Source organism: Takifugu rubripes, chromosome 20 (genome assembly GCF_901000725.2).
Source record: "Takifugu rubripes chromosome 20, fTakRub1.2, whole genome shotgun sequence".
Lineage (NCBI taxonomy): Eukaryota > Metazoa > Chordata > Actinopteri > Tetraodontiformes > Tetraodontidae > Takifugu > Takifugu rubripes.
Genome location: NC_042304.1, coordinates 6,011,738 through 6,033,100, shown reverse-complemented (window position 1 = coordinate 6,033,100; position 21,363 = coordinate 6,011,738). Strand labels below are relative to the sequence as shown.

At 45.7% G+C, this 21,363-nt stretch overlaps 3 protein-coding genes across 7 annotated transcripts; 2 read left to right on the top strand and 1 right to left on the bottom strand.

The window, feature by feature from the left end:
- Nucleotides 1-1,104: 1,104 nt before the first annotated feature.
- chaf1a (chromatin assembly factor 1, subunit A (p150)) lies at nucleotides 1,105-7,852 on the top strand. 2 transcript variants are annotated; one of them, XM_011614718.2, is made up of 17 exons: nucleotides 1,105-1,418; nucleotides 2,484-2,531; nucleotides 2,741-2,923; nucleotides 2,993-3,369; nucleotides 3,461-3,523; nucleotides 3,645-3,889; nucleotides 3,967-4,048; nucleotides 4,122-4,190; nucleotides 4,290-4,507; nucleotides 4,690-4,858; nucleotides 4,987-5,067; nucleotides 5,334-5,432; nucleotides 5,516-5,765; nucleotides 6,025-6,178; nucleotides 6,331-6,649; nucleotides 6,784-6,868; nucleotides 7,093-7,852. In XM_011614718.2, the coding sequence occupies exons 1-17, from the start codon at nucleotides 1,355-1,357 to the stop codon at nucleotides 7,203-7,205; spliced, it is 2,619 nt and encodes an 872-aa protein (XP_011613020.2). In that variant the 5' UTR covers nucleotides 1,105-1,354; the 3' UTR covers nucleotides 7,206-7,852. The 2 variants fall into 2 exon arrangements, with proteins under 2 accessions (XP_011613020.2, XP_011613019.2); XM_011614717.2 differs by having other exon boundaries at nucleotides 2,741-3,369.
- A 158-nt stretch (nucleotides 7,853-8,010) lies between these two features.
- Nucleotides 8,011-13,757, bottom strand: ubxn6 (UBX domain protein 6). 2 transcript variants are annotated; one of them, XM_003974020.3, is made up of 11 exons: nucleotides 13,587-13,757; nucleotides 10,951-11,108; nucleotides 10,563-10,627; nucleotides 10,348-10,470; nucleotides 10,152-10,249; nucleotides 9,980-10,055; nucleotides 9,809-9,893; nucleotides 9,507-9,726; nucleotides 9,309-9,439; nucleotides 9,088-9,236; nucleotides 8,011-8,964 (listed from the first exon to the last, which is right to left on the bottom strand). In XM_003974020.3, the coding sequence occupies exons 1-11, from the start codon at nucleotides 13,667-13,669 to the stop codon at nucleotides 8,839-8,841; spliced, it is 1,314 nt and encodes a 437-aa protein (XP_003974069.1). In that variant the 5' UTR covers nucleotides 13,670-13,757; the 3' UTR covers nucleotides 8,011-8,838. The 2 variants fall into 2 exon arrangements, with proteins under 2 accessions (XP_003974069.1, XP_029684089.1); XM_029828229.1 differs by having other exon boundaries at nucleotides 13,549-13,657.
- A 1,261-nt stretch (nucleotides 13,758-15,018) lies between these two features.
- On the top strand, nucleotides 15,019-20,781 carry fmo (flavin monooxygenase). 3 transcript variants are annotated; one of them, XM_029827590.1, is made up of 12 exons: nucleotides 15,019-15,105; nucleotides 16,878-17,058; nucleotides 17,634-17,767; nucleotides 18,043-18,231; nucleotides 18,291-18,450; nucleotides 18,527-18,669; nucleotides 18,750-18,949; nucleotides 19,057-19,290; nucleotides 19,796-19,917; nucleotides 20,000-20,072; nucleotides 20,139-20,208; nucleotides 20,281-20,781. In XM_029827590.1, exons 3-12 carry the CDS (start codon nucleotides 17,636-17,638, stop codon nucleotides 20,569-20,571), a joined length of 1,614 nt encoding a protein of 537 aa, XP_029683450.1. In that variant the 5' UTR covers nucleotides 15,019-15,105; nucleotides 16,878-17,058; nucleotides 17,634-17,635; the 3' UTR covers nucleotides 20,572-20,781.
- The last annotated feature ends 582 nt before the right edge of the window (nucleotides 20,782-21,363 follow it).

The following is a 21,363-nucleotide window of genomic DNA, read 5'->3' as shown; positions in this document are numbered from 1 at the left end:
TATCACCCACATACAATGCAGTCCTCCACTCCTTCCAACAGCAAAACAAACATTCACACCATTCCAAGAGACCCAGTGACTCATCACCATGTGACCCAGCAGACAAAGGGGAGACATCTCAACAGAAACTAGGTCAACGACCCGACCAACGACCCTGCTAACGACTCTCAGGTGACCACCCAGATCATTAGCATGCAAATGGTCCAGGGGCTATATATTCTCAAGCTCTCTCCCCAGCGATTTCAGAACTGAAGAAGCCTTCTGGATAGAAGGCGAAACGTCTTCAAGAGAAGAAACCCAGTCCAGTTGACAGAGAAAACTACCTTGGAATAATAATATACCAGTTTCCATCTGACCCATCCCTCTCCCAATGCCTTACCTCTACCAATATATAGGCCTATATATACACACACTTGCTGTAATGGCTCACAGAACGAGTACATCATGTTTGAGTCAAATGCAGTGAATTATTTTTGAGTGACAGTGAAGAAACGACCAAACTGGAAGCCTGGTTGGGATCAGCGGCGGGTATTGCGCATGCGCCGTGTGGTGTGCGTCTCTGCATCACTTTTGGGACTGCAGGTTGCCGGGAGACTGAGTTCTTTGAACCGGGGGATAGCTCACGGCAGAACCCGTTGACAGTGAGGATAGTAGCTCTAGAACAATAAGCGCTTTCACGTCAGTTTCCAAACAGAAGAAACACCAACACCAAAGAAAGTCGCTTGATTTGTACCCAATCCTAATCTGGCAACACCACTTTAGCTGTTAAAGTCAACCTGTGTGGCCAATCAAGAAGCCCGAAACATCGAGCAGTGGGCGTGGCTAAGTGACATATAGCTGACGTAACTTGGTTTACTGTGCAGCGTATCCCGCTATCTATGTTTTATTTAAAGTGTTCAAAGTAGATGGGTGATCCATTTTTCTTTCTGATGGCCATTTTAAAAGTCACAGAAACATTCAACGATGATACGACTTGCGTGACGGTAACAGAGGCGCGTCTGATGATGCCCCAAGTAGTGAGCGCGACGCGCAGGTATGCGAATCAAACGCTCCCAATAGTGGACAGTAAACCGATTTTGACCAATCAACGACAAGTATCAATGCAGGTTACACACTCCCGCCAATTCCGAGTGAGGAGCGCGAGGCAGGCCCGGGGGTGAATCAAGGGAGTATGTTGGAGACGCGGAAAGAAAATGTTTTATGTTTAATGTAACTAGCTGCGAAATAGATGAAACTGAACTAGCAATATAACCGTTGGCTGGGTATCCGAGTGATTCTTGAGGGGTTGTGCAGCCAGCGCTCTTCTATTCTGGAGACAATCACAACCGAAAGAAGCCCCCAGTTAACAACTGGGATGTTGGCGGCGGAAACCCCATCTATGGAGGCTCATATGGCAGCAGCGACTCCCCGGAGAAGAGGTAAGGCTCGGGCCTTTCCCATTCGGCTCGTCGAGATTAAACAACAAAGCACATTTGTGAGGGAGACGCTTTATTGTCATGTTTATATAGCAAGATGTTGACAAAGTGACAAACCGAATGCGTTTGTGTCGTAATTTTTTAGTATTCTCGCTGCCGGCGTGTTGTAATTAATATGTCAGCCATTGTCATTTCCAATGTAACACTCGGTCGTTTGCAGTCTTGTAAAACTAACCGGCTCCGACCAACTTCTCACCCGCTGTCTCTAATTTTGTAATGTTGCCAGTGGTAAAGTCGCAGTTCAACAAATACATCTACTGCAGTGCTTTAGTTGAGGTCTTCAACGACCAAAGTTTTAAACTAATATATCCCACCCTCCATACGAAGTTGTCTTCAGTTCTATTCCCGAGTGGCAAACTTGTCTACGCCAACTTCCCGGTGCTTTGTCGGGTCGTAGCTTTGGCTGCGCTGCTTAGCAGTCGAGCTAATTTTGTTAGGTGGTAGCATGTTCCATCAAAGGTGTTGCTGTAGGAAATCCGACACCACCCCCGCCGTGTTTCCCCCTCACTATAAGTTGCATATGTGTAGCTTATCTCACGGCGTTTCTACTAGAAACGGTCGTTAATTGTTGTGGTTGGCTTTGTATATTTTGCCTGACAGTGCCTTTGAGGTGTCTGCGGCTCAGCCGGGGCCTGATGGTCCGACGGTGCTTTGGTTGGCGGGAGAGCAAAACAAACCGAGATGGAACATTGGAGTGGAATGACGCAGAGGAATTAAGCATTTAAATCATGTGTCTCGGGGATTGTGCCCTAATCAACCTTCATGTAAATGTAGTCACGTTGTCCACATGTCAGGATGATACGACTTCCATGTTCTTCCAGTGTGCCAAGGCGACACATCATGGACGCCTCTTGGTTAAAACACTGCCCACAATGAGATACCGTTGGTTATATATTGTGTAGTATGGTTAAGATATGTCGACAAGTGTAGAATACTGTGTTAATCATTAACCAAGTGTAAGTTCGGAGTGAATTAAGGTCTATATTTATGCTGTGTTTTGCTCTGCAGGTATGGACTGTAAGTCAAGTAACAATTCTAGCAAGAAACTTGTCCAAGGTAAGTTATTATGCATGTGATAATGAAGCATTGGTTTATTGTTACAGTTCCTGTTGATACTTTGGTGTCTGCCACCATAATAATATGTTAAAGCATTTCTGTCTGTAGTTTGTCGTACACTTTGATACCAATTACTGGTACATTGTACAAATGCAAAAAACATATTATCCATCAACATAACCTTTTAATTTTATTTTTTTTGCCTGCAGCTCGTCTCCCATTTAAGCGCCTAAACCCTGAACCTAAAGAAAACCAGCTCCCTAAACGTCTATGTGAACATGCCTGTCCTCAACCAGAAGTCTCAGATGGAGAGAATGAGTCCTCTTCACTCCCGCTGCACGGTGGCCCACCTTTGGTTAATGGTCGTGGACCACTCGATGGCTTCTTGAGCCGTAGGCGACCTGAACCCTCAAATGAAAATGTAATAGTTGACCTGACCACTGATGACACTTTGTCTCCAGCAAAGCCTTTGGTTTCACCGCCTCCTGCCTTTCCCCGCCTCCGACCAAAAGGCAACCGAGGCAAAAGTGAAACCACAACTTCTGTGAAGTCTAGTAACGTGGATCACACTTCTAATTCACAAACATCAGAAGAAATGACAACAGCCAACGAAGATGTAGAGGTCGAAGAGACAGAAGAAAAAGACACCAGTCGCGTAGCATCTATCTCAGAACCTGATTTAACTAAGAGTTCTGAGAGCGAGCCAGAAGAGCAGGATGAGTCGGGAAATGCGTCCAGTTTAGGAAACAAGTCTGTCCTGTCAAACTCATCCGTCAGCTCATCGTCTGAATGCTCACCAGAGAAGAGCGATTGTCCTACACCAACTACAACAAACACAGTACGTCTGGCACTTTAATGTCATCTTGAGTGTCTAGTTTGTAAATGTATGAATAAAACCTTGGCTTCATCATTTTCATCCGTGCTTGCAGGACTCCAAGACGACCCCAAAAATTCAAGATGATGAGAAAAAAATCAAAAGACGTTCATTGAAGGTAAGGTAGACACTCAAACTTTGGCTGTAAATCTGTTCGGATTGTTGACAAGTAATGAAAGTCTTAACATTGAACTACTCAATTTGTTAAACTCCTTGAGAACTAATACTATATTTTACAGAGCTTGCAAGAACAAGAAGAGAGGCTTCGACTGCAGCAGGAGAAACAACGACAGAAGGAAGAAGCTAAAGCCGTAAAGGAGAAAAAGAAAGAAGAGGCACGCAAGATAAAGGAGGAGCGACAGAGGGAAAAACGAGAGAAAAAGGAGAAAGAGGAGCGTGAGAGGCGAGAGAAAAAAGAAAAAGATGAGAAGGAAAAGGCTGAAAGGTTAAAAGCAAAAGAGGACCTGAAGAAATCAAAGCTGGAGTGAGTTATTTTAAAAACCATAAATATACCATAAATATATTTGAGTGAACTAAATGTGTGTTTTGGTCACATTTAAGGGCAAAGCAGGAAGAAAAACGCAAGAAAGAGGAGGAGAAGCGAATGAAGGAGGAAGAGAAAAAGTTGAAAGAAGAGAAAGATGTAAGTCAATAAAGCAGGGCATCTTTTTTAGATGGGAATCAAGTAAAATCCCCCCTTTTTTTCCTTTTTGCAGCGTCTGAAAGCTGAGAAAGCCGAAATTACACGATTTCTACAGAAATCCAAAATCCAACAGGCTCCAAAGGTGAGTGTTGGATCTCGGTTCGATTCCTCCTGCTTTAAATATTTGTTCTAAGTTTTCTGTGTGTGAACGGTTGTATTTAAAAGGCTCTTTTGTTTTCAGACGCTTGCGGCTGCTTGTGGCAAGTTTGCTCCATTTGAGATTAAAGAAAACGTGTATCTCGCGCCGCTGTGCCGGGTTCAGCGCGAGGACGGTTTCCTGTCGGAACTGGACCGCTCTTTATTGAACCAAGCAGACAACTGGCATGGACTGAAAGACTGGATCGGGAGGCAACCCCGCCAGTCGGGGCCCACAACACCATCGCAGTCCGAATCCTCCAGGTGAGAATGGCGGCGGTAAATACCGCCGTGTTCATTTATTAGTTTTGAATAAATGCCACTATATTAAACAAGTTTTCTGCCTGAAGATCTGTTTTCATACTTTTTCACCTCGGTTTTCCCATAATGAGCTCACGGATACTCAACTTTCTCCGTTTCTAAATTTTGTTTTCCTGTTTTCTCAGTGATTGTGTCGTTGTGGATGGGCCGAGACCCGACGGCGTCCCAGACCGAAAGCGTTACGGACCCATGAAGCTGCTGCAGTTCCGTGAAAACTACCGTCCAGCCTACTGGGGCACCTGGAGTAAGAAAAGTTCACACGTGTCTCCACGTTGCCCCTTTAGACAGGACAAGGTGCGTCAAAAGCTGCGTCTAAATCCATTTTTAATGAATTCATTGTGGTTGCGGATTCGAAGATTGAATCCGGCCTTGTTCGAAAGAGAGATGCTCTTTGTAAAATATGCTCTCTTTTGTGACCACAGAATTTACTGGACTATGATGTAGACAGCGATGAAGAATGGGAGGAAGAGGAGCCAGGAGAGTCGCTGTCTCATAGCGAAGGGGTGAGTTTTGCTGGGCATTATTACCTGCATACAAATGCATATGCTGGATAGAAAGATGTAGTTTAAAAAGAAGCGCCTGGGACATTTAACCAGCAGTCAGTCATCAAACCAACGGGGGGGAATCATCTGGAAACGGTCTCTACGTTTTGTCGACATTGCTGGAGCTTGTTTTGTGAAGCAGACGCTTCAGTTGGGAACCTTCGTCTTGTCATACTTGCTTGGGCTAAAAGCTTTTTAGCCTTTTTAAATACTTTGTTGTATTTCAGGAGGATGAGGAAGAAGGGGGAGATGACGACGATGATGACGATGGCTTCTTTGTCCCTCATGGCTACCTCTCAGATGATGAAGGTGCTCAGGAAGAAGAGGTATAACATTGGTTGGTTTTCACTGCGTTATAGTTTTCCATTTTGAAGGTTGCGTGAATGTTAAAAAGGCTGCAATTTTGCAGGAGAGCGGTGACCCAGAGAAGCTCAAACTACAGCAGAAACTCAAAGCAAGGGAGTGGGATGAGCTGATGTCCACCAAGAAGAAGATGAAGATCCTGGAGCCAGTGGTGAAGGGCTGCATCTGGGAAGGAGAAGGTCCGGGTTTGCAGCTTTTCCAGCTTTACGCTCTGTGCTGGGTGGAGCCCCTACCCAAGGCCGACAGCAGTCCCAGCCAAGAGGAGCTGACACAGCGGGGTCAGAGGGAGGAGCAATGTAAGTGTGAGAGATGCGTTAAAAGAGCCTTTTTTACTCTCTTATTCGCTAGTGTAGTGTGTTCACAATTTATATTTGTTGTTTGAACATGCTGCCATGTCAACATAAATATTAAAACACCTCCAATTGTCCATTAACTGATCATACACTGCCATTGGACTTGGCTCTTTTTCCACTCAAATATGCTGGAATCTGTGATCATGAGGTTTTGACAGTGTGTAAAGTTTTGTTTGTGCAAATCTGTCTTATTTCCCCACAGTGCTCTGCCAGCTGCTGCCTTTGCTGCACGGTAACGTCAACAGCAGCAAAATGATGATCACAGAGTTCCAGGAGTTCTGTCGCCAGCAGGCCGCTCCAGCCTCCTCTCCTGACCTGTCCAGCCCCCAGAACTCAACAGAGAACGTTCCCACCAGGTGAAGCACAAGAGAAGAATGAATTAATCTTTTTGATGAATTTCAACAAAAATTAGTCCCTCAAATCAAAGCAACAATAACATAACTGTAAATAATGTGTGCATTTTTCTTTTCTTCTCTCCCCAACTTTTGAATAAAAATCTTTCCATTAGAATACAGGTAAAGCGCCTCATAAAGGAAAACGCGGTCTATGAGAAGCGGCCCTCCTACAAACGCTGCTGCTGGTACGTGCACGCGGAGATGCTCTCCCGTTTTGGGCAGGAGGCTCTTCCTGTTCCCTGTCAGTGGACCTACCTCACTGCTGGAGCCAGAGAAGAGCCCACCGATGAACCCCAGGCAGCTACCAGCTCTCAGGGAAACTCCCCCACCACCCCGCAAACCTCCTCCACCACTTCAGCCTCCAAAAAGAGGAAGAGCACAGGCAGCATGTCCATCACCAAGTTCATGAAGAGGTGTACCGACCATGAGAAGGTGCAGAAACGCGCTGCACGCTTAGATTTTGTCCTGTTGTGTGTGTGCTCAAACATTTGACGGAGATTTGCCTTAAAAACATGATTCATGCCTGTATTTATTCTGATGTGTCTAATTCAATTTATGTTTCCCAGAGGGGCACGATAGAGCCAGACGGTTTCCAGGCTGATACCGAGGATGATGATGAAGAGGACTGCATTATCATGTCCACGCAGCCTGGTGAGTGAAGGGCGGGAAAAGAAAAATCTTCAAAAAGCCCCTTTTTTCTCCAGCTCAGAATCTTTGCTTGAACACCATAATCTCGACCCAGTAAACACAAACATGTCCGTTTTATCTGACTCCCCCAGCTCTTTAGTCCTCGACCCAAGCTCCAATGCTGTCTGTCTGTATCCACTCTTGATGCTGTTCTCCTCACTTTTAGTGAAACCTGTTTTTTGTTGTAGCTGCAGCCAGAGGAGGCTCAACCAGGGAAGGAGACTCTGCGATGGAGGTCACCCCCTCCGATCCCTCTGCACTCCCCGTGGCCGGTGCTTCTCCCACACCCACCAGTGCGTGAGGACATACCTGAGGCTGCTTCAAATCCCCCCAGAAAAAATATTCCCTGGTTCTGAACTTCATGGATTTTCAAAGGAAGAATCAATCAAATCTTCCAGCAAGATGATGCGACACACTCGAAGCCGGCGGCTCCTGCTCTGTACCATGTTTGTCCAATCTGATTCTATTTAAAGGAGTCTGGAATCATTGTGCCTGTATAAAAGTAGTTGTGTCTGAGTTGATTGTTGCAGATGAGAACAGCTTGGTCTGGTGTTCATTAACTGTGGGAAGATTTGATCAGGAACATGTGGAAGCACTGCTCCAGCTGCGAGGGGGAGCACCCGCTTTATGACGAGCTTTCCAGACAGCAGAGCAGCATTATATACAGTTTCTGAGACACTGAACTTGTGTTGAGTCTGTTAAGTCTAACGTGTGTATAGATTTTCAGATTCAGGCAGCAAGGGTTTGAAAGTCTGTATAGTTCCCCCGATGTCATTGGGTGCATTTATTCTAATCCCAACAGCTCTCAGCAGTAGGTAGTACACCTGAAACTGTACAGGTAGATCTGTTGTCATGGTCTTATAAATATGTATTTTCTGTATTTTTTTCAAGAAGACTTGAACAGGATAAAGTCATTAAACGAATAAAAGCGCCCAACTTTTCCATTTATCCACTGAGGTTCAGATCGGAGCGCAGGTTTCTATGGTTACCGAACTGTAGACATGTAGACATACACATCTTACATGTTTATATCTGAGGAGCTGGACCCTCAGAGTGGTATTAGTTCTACGTCTCACCTGCGTGTTGGGTTCTGGTCGTTAAACAGGTCCAGTAGAAGCCATTTTATTACAAGCAGGGTTAGAAGCAACAGAACATCTGGACAGACCATCACTGTTCACCAGTACAATAATCAAAATATCAAATACTTGGAGGCCAGTAACGGACAGAGGAGTGCTTCAGATATCGTCGGGGGCCGGCAACAGTGTTCCTGTAAAACTAAAACCAGGATTTGAAACAACAGACCAACGGTGAGAGGTAGACTGTTGTCATGGTGACAAAATACTATCTGCGACAATAAGCTTGAAAGTATGTTGAAACCAAGACAGAAAAACCCGTTTTAAGAAACGGGACGGTGAATCTGAATATTACAGGTTCCCTTTGGCCTCCGAGGGCCGGCTTCATCTCGCCGTTACTTTTTTCTCCAGATGAAAACTCGTTTGATTAAAAAACCCCACAAGATTTAACCATTTTTCACAACACAATCGCAGCAGATCAGTCAGAACAGACTTTAACACCCCGTCAACGCGGCGGGGACAGCACAGCCAGACTGGTGCGCCGTCCTACAGAGGACCTCGCCGTCCAACGGACATTTGTTTTAATCTAAAGGTTGTTGGTTGTTTGGGTGACCGAAGCTGTCGGCGTACAACAGGAATTAACATTCATTTAGGATTCATAAACAAATTGCTACAACTCAACACCCTATTCTGCCGAGACGCTCTGTACTGTGGCACGAGTCCCCGACGTGGACACGGACAGCCAAGCCGTCCCAGATTACGTCAGGGTCCGTAAGATTCATCATCAATGGGGACGACTTGGGTCCGTTAATGACAGGAGGGGCAGAAGCAGAGGCGGTGGGGCTGCGGGGACGGACAGCTTCAGCTCAGGCTCTGAAGGTTTTCCAGCAGCTCTGGTTTGAGGAGGGAGGGGCTCTTTCCTCCAGCTGCTGCGATGTCGGCCTGCACAGCTGCATCCCAGGCGAACGTGAGCAGAGCCGCGGGAACCTGAGCAGACAAATGCACAAATGAGTACATCTAATGAACGAGCAAGGATGACTCAACACGCCCCCCCCACGAGAGGGCCCTTTTTTAATCTGCTGCTGGAGCTTTAACGAGGGTCAAACTCACCAGGTTACACTCTGCAAGAGCAACGTCATCCGAGTCTTGGAGCTTCTGACTCCCAGGGGCGATGAGCTCAAAGGGCTGCCAGCCGTCCACCAAAGACTCCCGCACGAACCCGAACAGCACGGGGAGCCGGTCCCACGCATAAAAGGTGCCTGGAATCAACCCCACACCGTCACTCTCTCTCTCTCTCTCCTTTAATCGCCAATCACTGCTGGGCTCGTTACCTTGTAGCAGGTTTCCATCAGGCAGCCTGATCCTCAGCAGGGTGTAGTTGTATTTCCTTCGCTCCCTCTGCTCCTCCTTCTCTCTCATGGCCTTGGTCCGCAGCATGGCGTGCCTCTCTACCGATTCAGTCCTACACACGCAGAGAGGGTGTGACATCGAGCTGATCAGCAACACCTGAACTCTCCGGCTGATCCTACCTCTGCTGCTGCTCCTTCTTGAGCTCCTCGGCCGTTAGGTTGTAGAATTCTGGCGGCAGCTCGAAGTGCTGGGCGTTGGGAGAGGGGCTGAACGCCTGGGGCCGCCTGTCCAGCTGAGCTCGGACCGGCTCTCCTCTCTGGAGACGATCTCTCCTCTCCTTCATCAACTCCAGGTCGTCGGGGCTCTGCTCCGGTAGCACCAGGAACTCCTCTTCTTCATCTGATTGGCCAGGAAAATATATATGCTTGAGCTTATTTAAACAAAAAAACAGGCCTGAAGATGGTTTCAAAGGTTGATTTACCTTGACCCTCTACAGGAAGCATCACACTAATGAATCCCAGAGACTGTAAGAACTCTCGACTGCCCTCCACACAGTGAACCTTCTCCTGAGATCAGCCAGAGAAGAGACAATGTTCAAGAAAAGTACAGCCATCTTCCTCACTACACAGGCAGAGGCCGTACAATGACACACCTGAAACACCTTGTTGCCGACTTTAATCTTCCTGTATTTCTCCTCCGTGGGATTCTTACATATATTATCAACATATCTGTTATGGGAGCAAAAAAAGACCCTCATTGTTTTTAGGTTTTTAGGAAAAAAGACAGCATTGGGTTAGTTTGGGGGGATAGATTTGGCGACTCACTTGCTTATAATGTCCACAGCAGTCTTCACCTTCTCCCTGTCTTTGTTAAACGTGTGGATCATCATAACAGAGGCCTCGCCATCATCCTCCTCAAACCGCTGCCAGGAACAACAGTCCGTGTTTTATCAACACACACAACTGCGTCCAGAAATATGCAGATCACAATCTTTTGTCCAAACACTGCCTGCGGACGCACCATTAAAATGGCTTCTTTTAGGTGTGCCTCCCGCTCGCTCCTTGTCAGGGTGGCCCCAGTTAGCGGGCAGGTGAAATACACGCCGGGCACGGAGAGGCGGGTTGCTCCCTTCATTTCAGCTCCCTTGAATAAAGACATTTGTTAGCATCTGGATGATCATTGTCATGACTGAATTATAATCCTGAATTATAATCCAGAAACTAAGAAAAACAAACCTCTACTGAGGCCACTTTTTCTGTATCGTCCAATGCAGCTGCCTCGGCCTCCAGCTCTCGTTTGACTGCAGACGCACACACAAAGTCAACGTTGAACACCAGTTTAAATTGCAAATTACACAACAGTAGGCTGTGGTGTCTGCATTTACACATTGCTTTACAGGTCAATGGAACAAGAACATCTCTGTGTCCCTAAAGCTCAAACATGGGGTCTTCAGGCTGTTAACATGACAACACATTTGATGGATGTCTGCTTTTGGGTTAATATAGAAACAAAATCTACTGACTGAGCGAGAGGGGGGCGTTATAGGCTGAGTCCTGCCAATCAGTGCATTCGCAGTGGTCATTACTGTCTCAGAAACCCGAAGAGTAAAGGATCAAGTCTCACCCTGGTTCTTGATGGCCTCCTGAGAGGTGTGGACCATCGGCCGCGGCCGCTGCTCGATCCTGGCCAGGGCTGCGGCTCCGGCCCTCTGGGCTCCTTCGCTGGGGGCATGTCGAAGGTTCTTCGTAGCAGAGCTGCTTTGCACCTTATCGGGCTTGGCGCTGCAGTTTTATAAGGACAGTAAAAAAGCGATAGGTGCCTTTCTTTTATCCTTCCTCTGGTGTTCGGGTCGGCACCGACCCGTTTTCAAGTTTGAAATGCATTAAAAAACACGTAAATTAGTTTATTGAGTCAAGGCTTTTTGACTTTGTCAAGAACCTCTATTTCAACAAAATAAAACAAAAAAAAATGTTTTCACTAAATTATAAAATGCTCTGGTTGAAATTATGACCCTTGTGTTGTTCGGGTCGGTTTCGACCCAGTTATAAAAGTAAGATTATAAAGCAATAATTAGAACCAAAACTTAAATCATAAGTGCACTGTCAGCCAGCTCCCAATCATGTGAGCTTTAGGGGATTCTCATTTTGCCTTGTTTTCCAGTATACCTGCACAAAAACAAAACAAACAACTGTGACAGGCAGAAATATTTTCCGCGCAACAATGTCACTTCAGACCTTTCGCATGATATCAAGAGTCCTCAGATTTGACAACAGAGATACCAGAGCAAGATCTGACAAGCTTGCCCCCATCAGGGATGTCTGGGAGAGATGGACGCAGCTCCTTCCACTGATGTTCAACCCAGGGCCAGAGGTGACTGGATGAACTGGTCCTCGATATGACTGCTGGACTGCAGGGTCACAATATCACTTGTGACAATTTTTTTTACCAGCTATGACCTTGGACAAGAACTTCTAAGGAGGAAACTTTCCATGGTGGGCACAGTGAAGAAAAATAAACCTGAGCTACCTGCTGCAATCTTGCAGGTGAAGGACAGGGCTCCACTTTCCTCAAAGTTTGCTTTTACAGACACCACCACTGTTTTCCCATATTGTCCAAAAAGAAAACGGAATGTGATACTTATGTTGACTCTTCACAAAGATGCAGCTGTGTCATCAGGAAGTGACAAAAAGCCCACAATCATCCTCGACTACAACAAAAACAAAGGAGGAGTGGACAACCTGGACAAGCTGACTGCCACCTATACTTGCCAGCGAATGACCAGGAGATGGCCAATGGTTGTGTTTTACAACATCCTTGATGTGTCTGCATGTAACACATTTGTGTTGTGGACCCACATCCACCAAGGGTGGAACTCAACCAAAAAAGCCAAGCGCAGAATGTTTCTTGAGGAGCTGGGAAATTCGCTTGTCAAGCCACACATTGAGCGAAGGGAACCGGTGCCCAGAGAACCAGACGCTGCCGCCTTGGTCAGACCGCTGCAGAGTGCACCTTGCACTCCGTCCACGCCATCAGCAACACAAAGAGCATCCGCAACAGCATCCTCCTCAGCCAGTCCTGCCTCAACACCAACCAGAACAGCCACAGCCACAACCCCACTCAGGCAACCTGATCCTAAAAGAAAGAGGTGTCAAGTCTGCCCAAGCAGTAAGGACAGAAAGACAAACGTATTGTGCTTCAAGTGCAAGAAATATCTCTGCAAAGAACACACTAAAAGTGTCACTTTTTGCCACACATGCATCTAAACACACGCACATACACATGCATGTTCTTGCACACAGAGACTTTTACTCTGATTTGGTATTTTGGTTTGATTTGCTAGATTGGTTGTTGTTTGTACTTTTTTGCCTTTTTCTTGAAGTAAATATATATGGGTCGAAATTGACCCGTAACACCATAGATGTTACTATAGTTAATAATATTAAAATGAAAAAATAAATAAAACAAATTTATTTAAGAGATGTGTTCTAATGGCACTTAGTAATAGTCAGGTAACACAACAACCTTATATTTATTTATATGATTCTGTTGAGGTTCATTTTACCATTTTTTTTAAATTGAAATCGAGGGGTATACTGACAAAAAAAGGCCCAGAGGCCCACACCAAAAATATTAAAACCAATATTTTCATGGATATGGAAGCCTAACAAGGTAACCAAGAGATGAGAAACAAATTGGATGATAGCTATTTGTTTTTAGTGTATTTTACAGCTGATTTAAGACACGGGTCAAAACCGACCCGTTAACATCAGAGATGGTAACAGGAAACGAACACAAGAGGAGGGTTATTGGTGTTTCCCTTTATCATTTTAAAGGTTAACAAACGAGGCCGTTTGCAGACACCGAACCGCGATGACACAATAAGTCTCAAGTACAAGTCACGTTTACCTTAGAGGATAGGCTAAATAAGCTTGTTTGGGGATTATTGTGACTCTGTGACTTGGAATTGGATGGAAGCTTTCAGCTGTGTTGAGGATTATGTTATATAATAGAACTGTCCATGACAAAACTCAGTCAGCCTAAACCCCATAAACATTAAGCTCTGGTTGTGGTCTTTTACCCTAGTAACCCCGACGTTAGTTATTGTTATCGAAAGGTTAGTTAGCTAGTTTCATGACACACTGCTGGTAACTCAATACACAGCAACGCCCACGGGCTAGCCTAATTATTCAGATAATGATTCAATTGATTCAGACAGCTTACTGTGGCTAACGCTATCTTTAAAACGTTTTCTTTTTAACCTGGTGTCTTCAGTAAGTTTCTTTCCGGGTCCCGCAGATTTGAATTTGATGTCTTTCTTGATGTCTTCGAAAAACTTCTTCATTTTTCCTCAGCTGTCACAAATATCTGAATCCCAGGAAACGCGGACGAAGCGAAGAGGACCAAAACAAACAGCAACTTCCGCTTCACACTTGACCGAGTAGCGCCCCCTGTCGTTAAAACGGGGTAACCACAAGGGAACTACTTCCGCTTCACAGATGACTGAGTACCGCCCCCTGTCGTTAAGACGGGGTAACCACAAGGGAACTACTTCCGCTTCACACCTGACTGAGTACCGCCCTCCTGTGGCTGGGCCGAAAAACGCAGGGGAATGAAAGAAACTTAAACCTTTTATATATACAGTATATACTGTACTGTATTACTTATTGTTGTATAGTGTTCTGTCTTTTTCTTATATAATCTTATACAATAAACCTAGATTGCTCATCCATAAATTCCCAAATAGATAAAAGCATCTAAATGATCATTATAATATTCTTTTAAGATGAACTTTATTCATCCCCGTGGGGAAATTTTAGTAACTTATCGTAATAATGACTAGTAATATAGCCTACATCCAAGGGATTCTGAATTAAACCTGTCCATTCTAAAATGTAATCTAGGGTTATTTCAGAGTTTATTTTTCAATGTTCTTGATGTTTTCCGCAATATTACTTTTATATAAATTTTTAGACACCTAAAAAAAGAATTTCCAGTGGGACAGGTAATGTCAGTTTTCTACATTGTGAGAGCTTGTGGAGATATGTAATGGAGCCAGCAGGTCGGGGCAGAGCAGCACACACATGCACTCACAAGTCCCTAGTTGACTGTTGCACATGTTGATTCCCCTTCTGGTCTATACATACACTTGTAGTTCTATACTGGTAGTGTTTTTGTTGCTTTTGACTTCATCGTTGTCTAAATCCCGGCCTTGATCAGCCTGCAGTTAAACTCTGTGTGTGTATTAGTAAAGTTTAACTTCTGACTCCTCATGTAATCATCTTACATAACAAACGTAATCATTATAGCTAAGATTCATGTAACCATGTTCTGATGTGCTTTGTTCAGTCAGACACTGAATGTTCTCTTTAATTAATCATCATCTGTGCACTGACTGCTCAAGCTGAGTTTTAATGATGTGTGTGTGTTATGTAGAGATAAGTCATCTGCTAGAAGAACTGGTACCTTTGTAATTATGACCAGGTCCATTCTGTTCTATCTTCTGAGGCAGAACTGCTGAGCAGCAGTTTTGACAATTCCTTATTGCTATTTACATAATCGTCTCACAGCCTTGAGGGCCGTTCCAAAACACAAGATACTTGCAGGAGGCACCTGATCATAAACTGACCTTTGACAACACTCCTGATTTGGAGTATAAGAACTAGAAGTTAGCTGGCGGGGTTATAAGGCGTCGTTCCCATTCCAGGGAGGTACAGTTGGTTTGGTGCGTTCAGGTGGAGGCGGTGCAGCGGCGACTTAAGTTCCAGTCGACTGATTTTGGTTGGTGATTTATCACTATATTAGCTTTGTATTTCGATCCTGATCCATTTGGCTGGTGCATTTTCGGTCCTTTGATTTTAATAGATTCTGTAAAGAAAACTTCTGGTGCTCTGTGTCACTTTTTGGCATGAACATGCAGACAGGCACCTTCTGAACATGAGGTCTATTTCTGCTAAGCCAAGGTTAAAAAATCCTGTCAACAATAAGTACTGTTTTTACTTCTGCGCACACACACACACACACACACACACACACACACACACACACACACACACACACACACACAATAAACACACGTTAGATAGGTGATGTAACAGTACACCATAAACATATAAAGTATGCATTTGATGCACCATAAAATTGACTCTGAACAATCTCTTATTCTTCTGCAGCAACCTTACCTCAAATGTGATGCCTCATATATGGTAGATGTGGGTGTCAAAGTCCAGTAAAAAGATTAAGATATCATCTTTATAGACAAAGACATGTCCCAACGTTAGTCATTCACTAATGTTGGGGTAATAATTAATGCAAACAGTATAGCCCAATATGTGTAAGGCCCTCTGAGTGTGTTAAATGCTGGACTCACTGAGATTCAGGGGGTTTGTAACAGGAAGTTCTCATTGACTAAACATGTTGGGGACTCCCACTGTGATCCGTAATGTTAATGGAAGGGTGCCGAACGATGGGGTGTAATCCAGAACCCTGCTGTCACCTCGGTGTCCTGGTCCTGGTTTGCTGTCTAACTCCCAGTAGAGGCTCACCAGGAAACACGGTCCTAAAAGCCGCAATAAACACAAGTAGAGATGCAAACCTGCAACCTGCAGCCCAGTTATGAGCTCTGCCAGACAGCTAGAAGGAAAGTGGGATCCTAGTTGAAAGCGTCGTCTACCTGATAGGACAGAAATCTGGGTTGGTTTGCAGCCCTGGAGGACCGGGTCTGGACACCCCCGATCTAGACAATCTGGGTTTGTTGTGTGTTGTTGTTGCTTGCTCCTGCTCTATCCACGGTATAAGTTATTCATCAAGACTGCTACATTAATATAAGCCTACTAGCTGCAACTACTAGCTGTGACGTGGCATCATTACGACACGGCGAGTGTGTTCCACTGAGGACAAGTTTCAGTATAGGAGAGCTGACTGCAGCAAGCTCTCTGTGTTTAATCATTTGAAGCTGCAGAACGTTGGAACGGGTGCTTTAAAGGGGATGTCAAAAACTTGCATCAGCCCCTCTCCGGTCCAGATGTTCCTCCAGATGTTCCTCAAGGTAGCAAAAGACAAACAAACAAACAAATAAAAAACTACAAAAAGAGCTGAGTCTGCAGTTTGCTGCTGGTGTCCCTCAAAACTCCTTTTCAAGAAGAATCCCTCCCTGATACGTGCATCTTCTGACCCACCATGAAGGAGGAACCACGAGGAGACGCTTGGTGGGCTGTGCAGGACTATAGTGAACGTCTGTGTATGTTCCTGTCCCGGCATCAGGGAGGTTGTTTGGACTTCCGCCAGGTCAGGTTTGAGGAGTTATGAAAGCTCTCTAACATCTCTGGAGCTGCTGAATCCTCCCCAGCCAGCTGGGGTTAAAAGCCTGTTGCGAATGAAGAATAAGTTTTACCCTAATTCTGTTTTTGACGGGTCTACCGGCCAATAGTTTCATTAGTATTTAGAAAATATGGACCAATGGGATGGCGGGAATTATACATATTTATGAACCTCCAGGTCCTAGGCCAATCGGATGGCGTTTTTTTTAAAATGAATATTTATAACATCCCCAGATATCACCGGGGGAAAACATCCCTTGCCCAGACCCACCTTATTACAGAGGGGCGGAGATGGGCGGAACGGTTGTGAGCTGATCTATCAAGCCCTGCAACTCGGGCTCCCACACCAGACCCTGCACCTGCAGCGCCACACGCAAACTTTCCCCGAAGTAAATCATCGATCAGACTGAAGCAGGTAAGTAATCCAGGAGAGCAACCACTCGTGAGAATGGGCGAGGAAAGAAGTCGCGGGTTCAAATCCAGGGGAGGAATGTCAGCGAATTCTGTAGAAACGAACTTCGTTGCACAACGATGAAAACTGAAACGCCACCTTGAATGAGTGCACAGATGCTGGCAACCTTAGTATAAACATAAAAGAAAGGTTAAATAAAAGGTAACGCAAGGAGAAATTTAACAACACTCACATTAAAATTATTGCATACTTTGCTTTTTATTTAATAAATGTAAGTTTTTAAAAACGGTGGGGAAAGTCCTTCATCCCTCTAGGTGGCGCTGTTAGAAACGGTGTGTGCTGTGGGCCTGAGCCCTGTGGGCACGCTGGGGGGAGGCTGATATGACCCAAACTCAGTGCCTCGGATCACTTCGTGGTCACTGGTTATTTGCTCTCAGACGCAGGTTTGAGCTGTTACCGCTGTCCACATTTGTCCCTCCGTTTGAAGGTCTTCTGGGCCCCTGGACATGGATGGACAGGACGTCTTTGTTTCTGCTAACAGACTGCAAAATCTGATTCCTTTCCTGTCTCCGGTTCAGCCATGGTCCACCGTGTGGCAGTGATCGGAGCAGGAGCCTCCGGCCTGGCCTCCGTGAAGGCCTGCATCGAAGGAGGCCTGGAGCCCGTCTGCTTTGAGCGAGGTCACGACATTGGCGGCGTGTGGAACTTCAGAGTGAGTAGTGACAAAACACGTGTTATCTAATGAGAAGGGATTGGGATTCCTTTTTTTCCCCCCGACCATAGAAACCAGATGAACAGGAGGAATTAGATGATTGGAATAATCAGATGTGTTTACATGCACTTAGGAAATAATTCAACCATTGGTTTTATTGGGTTTATCGAAGTTCTCCCAGACTCCTGTCAGACCTGTTATTTCCAAAACATGACCTGCTTCTCATGTACGTCCACCCTGTGACGTTTCCCGGTCCTCCGCCGCCGCGCCTCCAGGAGTCCTTGGAGCCGGGGCGAGCGAGCATCTACCGTTCTCTGGTGGCCAACACCAGCAAGGAGATGATGTGCTTCAGTGATTTCCCGATGCCTGCGGACTACCCGAACTACCTGCACCACTCTCAGCTGCTGGGGTACCTCCGGCTCTACGTGCAGCACTTTGACCTGCTTCGACACATCCGCTTCCAGGTAGCGACGTGTCCTGAGGAACCGCCCACGTTGAGTGTCTCAACGCTCTCCTGTTTCAGACGACGGTGACCCGGGTCGCTCAGAGGGCAGGATTCCCTCAGTCCGGTCAGTGGGACGTCGTCACCGTGAACGCCAGCGGGGAGGAAGAGAAGCACGTCTTCGACGCGGTTCTGGTGTGTTCGGGTCAGTTCATCTACCCGTCCCTACCGGACTTTCCAGGTTTGTGAGCTCGGAAAAATGTTTTCCACCAGGCGGGATGTGTTTCCATCTGTACCCCTCCCCCCTGACTCTCCAGGACACGAGGGCTTTCCTGGAAAATGCTCCCACAGCTGGGAGTACAGAGATCCGGAGGCTTACCGGGGCCTGAGGGTGCTGGTGGTCGGCATCGGCAACTCTGGAGGCGATATTGCCGTGGAGATCAGCAGATCTGCAGAGATGGTGCGGAAAGGAGAGAAGGTGCTTTATCCTGTTTTTAAGTGCAGTTTTCAAGGGACCGCTGTCGTTTCCCCCTCTGGTAGACATTCCTCAGCACCCGGCAGGGGGCCTGGGTCATCGGCAGGATGTCCCATCGGGGTCTTCCCTTGGACGTTGCGCATATCACCAGGTTCAAACAGATCCTCATGAAGCTCCTCCCTCAGCGTTTGATCAACTGGCTTCTGGAGCGAGCGCTGAACCAAAAATACGACCACCGATTTTACGGCCTGCAGCCTAAACACAGGTACGTTTAGTCGGAATCTCCTCGTGAGGTCGGCTCCCAATCGGCTTTGAGACTCCGTGACTCCATTTGATGTGATAACATTTGAGTCAGTCCCCCCCCCCCCCCAGATTTTTGGAACGGACTCTTTTGATCAACGATGACCTTCCAGGTCAGCTCTTAAAGGGGAGGCTTTTAATGAAACCTGACCTGAAGTCCTTTGAGGGCTCTGGCGTCCTATTTGAAGACGGGTCGGTGGAGGAGAACGTTGATGCTGTGATCTTCTGCACCGGTTATAATTCCGGCTTTTCCTTCCTGCCTCCCGATCTGTGCGAGGGGCCTCACGGAGAGCTGGCGTTGTACAAGTGAGTTCCCTCCATTCTGCTCTCGTAGATTGTACCCCGCAACCTTTGAGGGGTTGTTTACACACGCACGTCAGCGCTCCAGAGACTTCATTACCCGTATCTGAAACATTTCATATCAAGGCCGATAAAACTTGGCAGCCTGAGTGTCGCTCCCGGGGGGGGGGGGCAAACCTTCTATAGTTAGAAAATTTAATTTAATGTGTTTCAGCCTGATGCTCCTCAGCTCACCCATAAGCAGCTGCATTATAGTATTCCCTTATATTCGACGTCACCGACCCCTGTTCTCCTGAATAATTTGGAGTTTTTTTTTAAAATTTCTCCCCTTGACTTTGCTCCCAAACTGTCAACTAGGATACTGGAATTCTGCCTGGGAGGGATAAAAACGGGTACAGCAGCCTGGATTCTTGAGCTCAAGTCCATCGGAAGTCCTGACTTTACTTCACAAACTTAACATTGGCATTCATGTAGTGGGTCTAAAACTGTTATTTCTGCCCCCAAATGTCAGGAGGTTGTTCCCCCCCTCGTTGTTGCGCCCCACCCTGGCGATCCTGGGTCTTTTCCAGGCCAAGGGACCGATCGTGCCGTTGGTGGAAATGCAGGGCCGCTGGGCTGCGAGGGTGTTTGCAGGTAAATCTTGAAGAAACGATGAGCCCGGAGGATAAAGAACCAGGTGATACATTGTTTAGATGTTTTGATTTTAATCTTTTAGGCCTCAGTTTTCTTCCACCTAAGAAGAAAATGCTGGAGGTAATCGAGTCCGACAGGAAGAGGAACAGCAAAAGGTCAGATTGTCTAGAGATGATCAAGAATTCCCACGGGGAGCTGAACTGTGTTTGGTTTTATTTCAGTCATTCCTGCCACAAGAGTTCGTCTCTCAAGGTCCATTACATCCCCTACATGGATTTCATGGCCCAGCAGGTGAGTTCAGGTGCGTTTTCAAACGATCCGGTTTGTGTTGATGAGTGAGACACAGCGTGACTCCGCTCACAGGTGGGAGTGAGACCGAACCTCCTGAGACTCCTCCTGACGGACCCGGTCCTCTGGGCAAAGGCCTTGTTTGGTCCTTGTACGCCGTATCAGTACCGCCTCACTGGACCTGGACATTGGACGGGAGCGCGCCAGGCTATCCTCACCCAGTGGGATCGTATGGCTCAGCCGTTCAGAACCAGAGTGGTACCAGAGGCAGACTCGGCTCCAGCTTACCACTTTTTGCCTTTCTTGTTTGTATTAGGGGGAATTACAGTTGCAACCGTGTACGGAGCAAAACTGAAATTGTTCTAGTGAGGCGGGTCACAGCGCGGTTCTGAAGCCGTCTTGTTAACAATCAGGTTACAGATTGAACAGCAAGTCACAAAATCCTGATTTGTTTTTATGTTGTTACTTTTATCAATTATTTAAGATTTTAATATATTGTCAATTTACATTGAAACATCATTTGGCTCAAAGTGAATGAATTAAGACCTGAATAAAACCTTGTGACCAAATGAGGAATGTGTGTGTTAGGTCTCTGATTTCAGGTATTTGTAGCTACATTTTGAAACCTTCATTATTTACTCTGCTTTTACTCTTAAAGCTTCTTTATTTACTCTTGTTGAACTTTCTACTTTATTGATCGATCTCAAGTTATTTGCTTAAAGGTTTTGCTGGTTTCATAGTTATTATATTCTTCATTAGCATGTTCATTACTTTGCTGTTTTATTGAACAATGTTGGGGTAAATATGTGCATGTATGTGAACTGTATTAATAGAAATTGACCTTTTAAAGTAAATAAACAAAATTCTATTCAAAAATAGATCGTACCAGTTAAAAGATTTGCAATATTATAAATAAAGATTAAGACTTGTTTTATTTGATAATATGATGATCCATTTTCAACCAGAAGGGGGGAATATACGCGTTCTTACAAGGTTTTTTTTCTTCTCCTTAATGACAAACGTAGTCTGAACATTACAGTCATTTTGTTGATCCTTTTCCATGGCAACAAATATTGAATTAGACGTAAACAATAAGAAATCAGTTTTAGAAACTCCTGCCGATGTTGAAAGCGGATTGTCCGAGGCGGAAGTGAACGC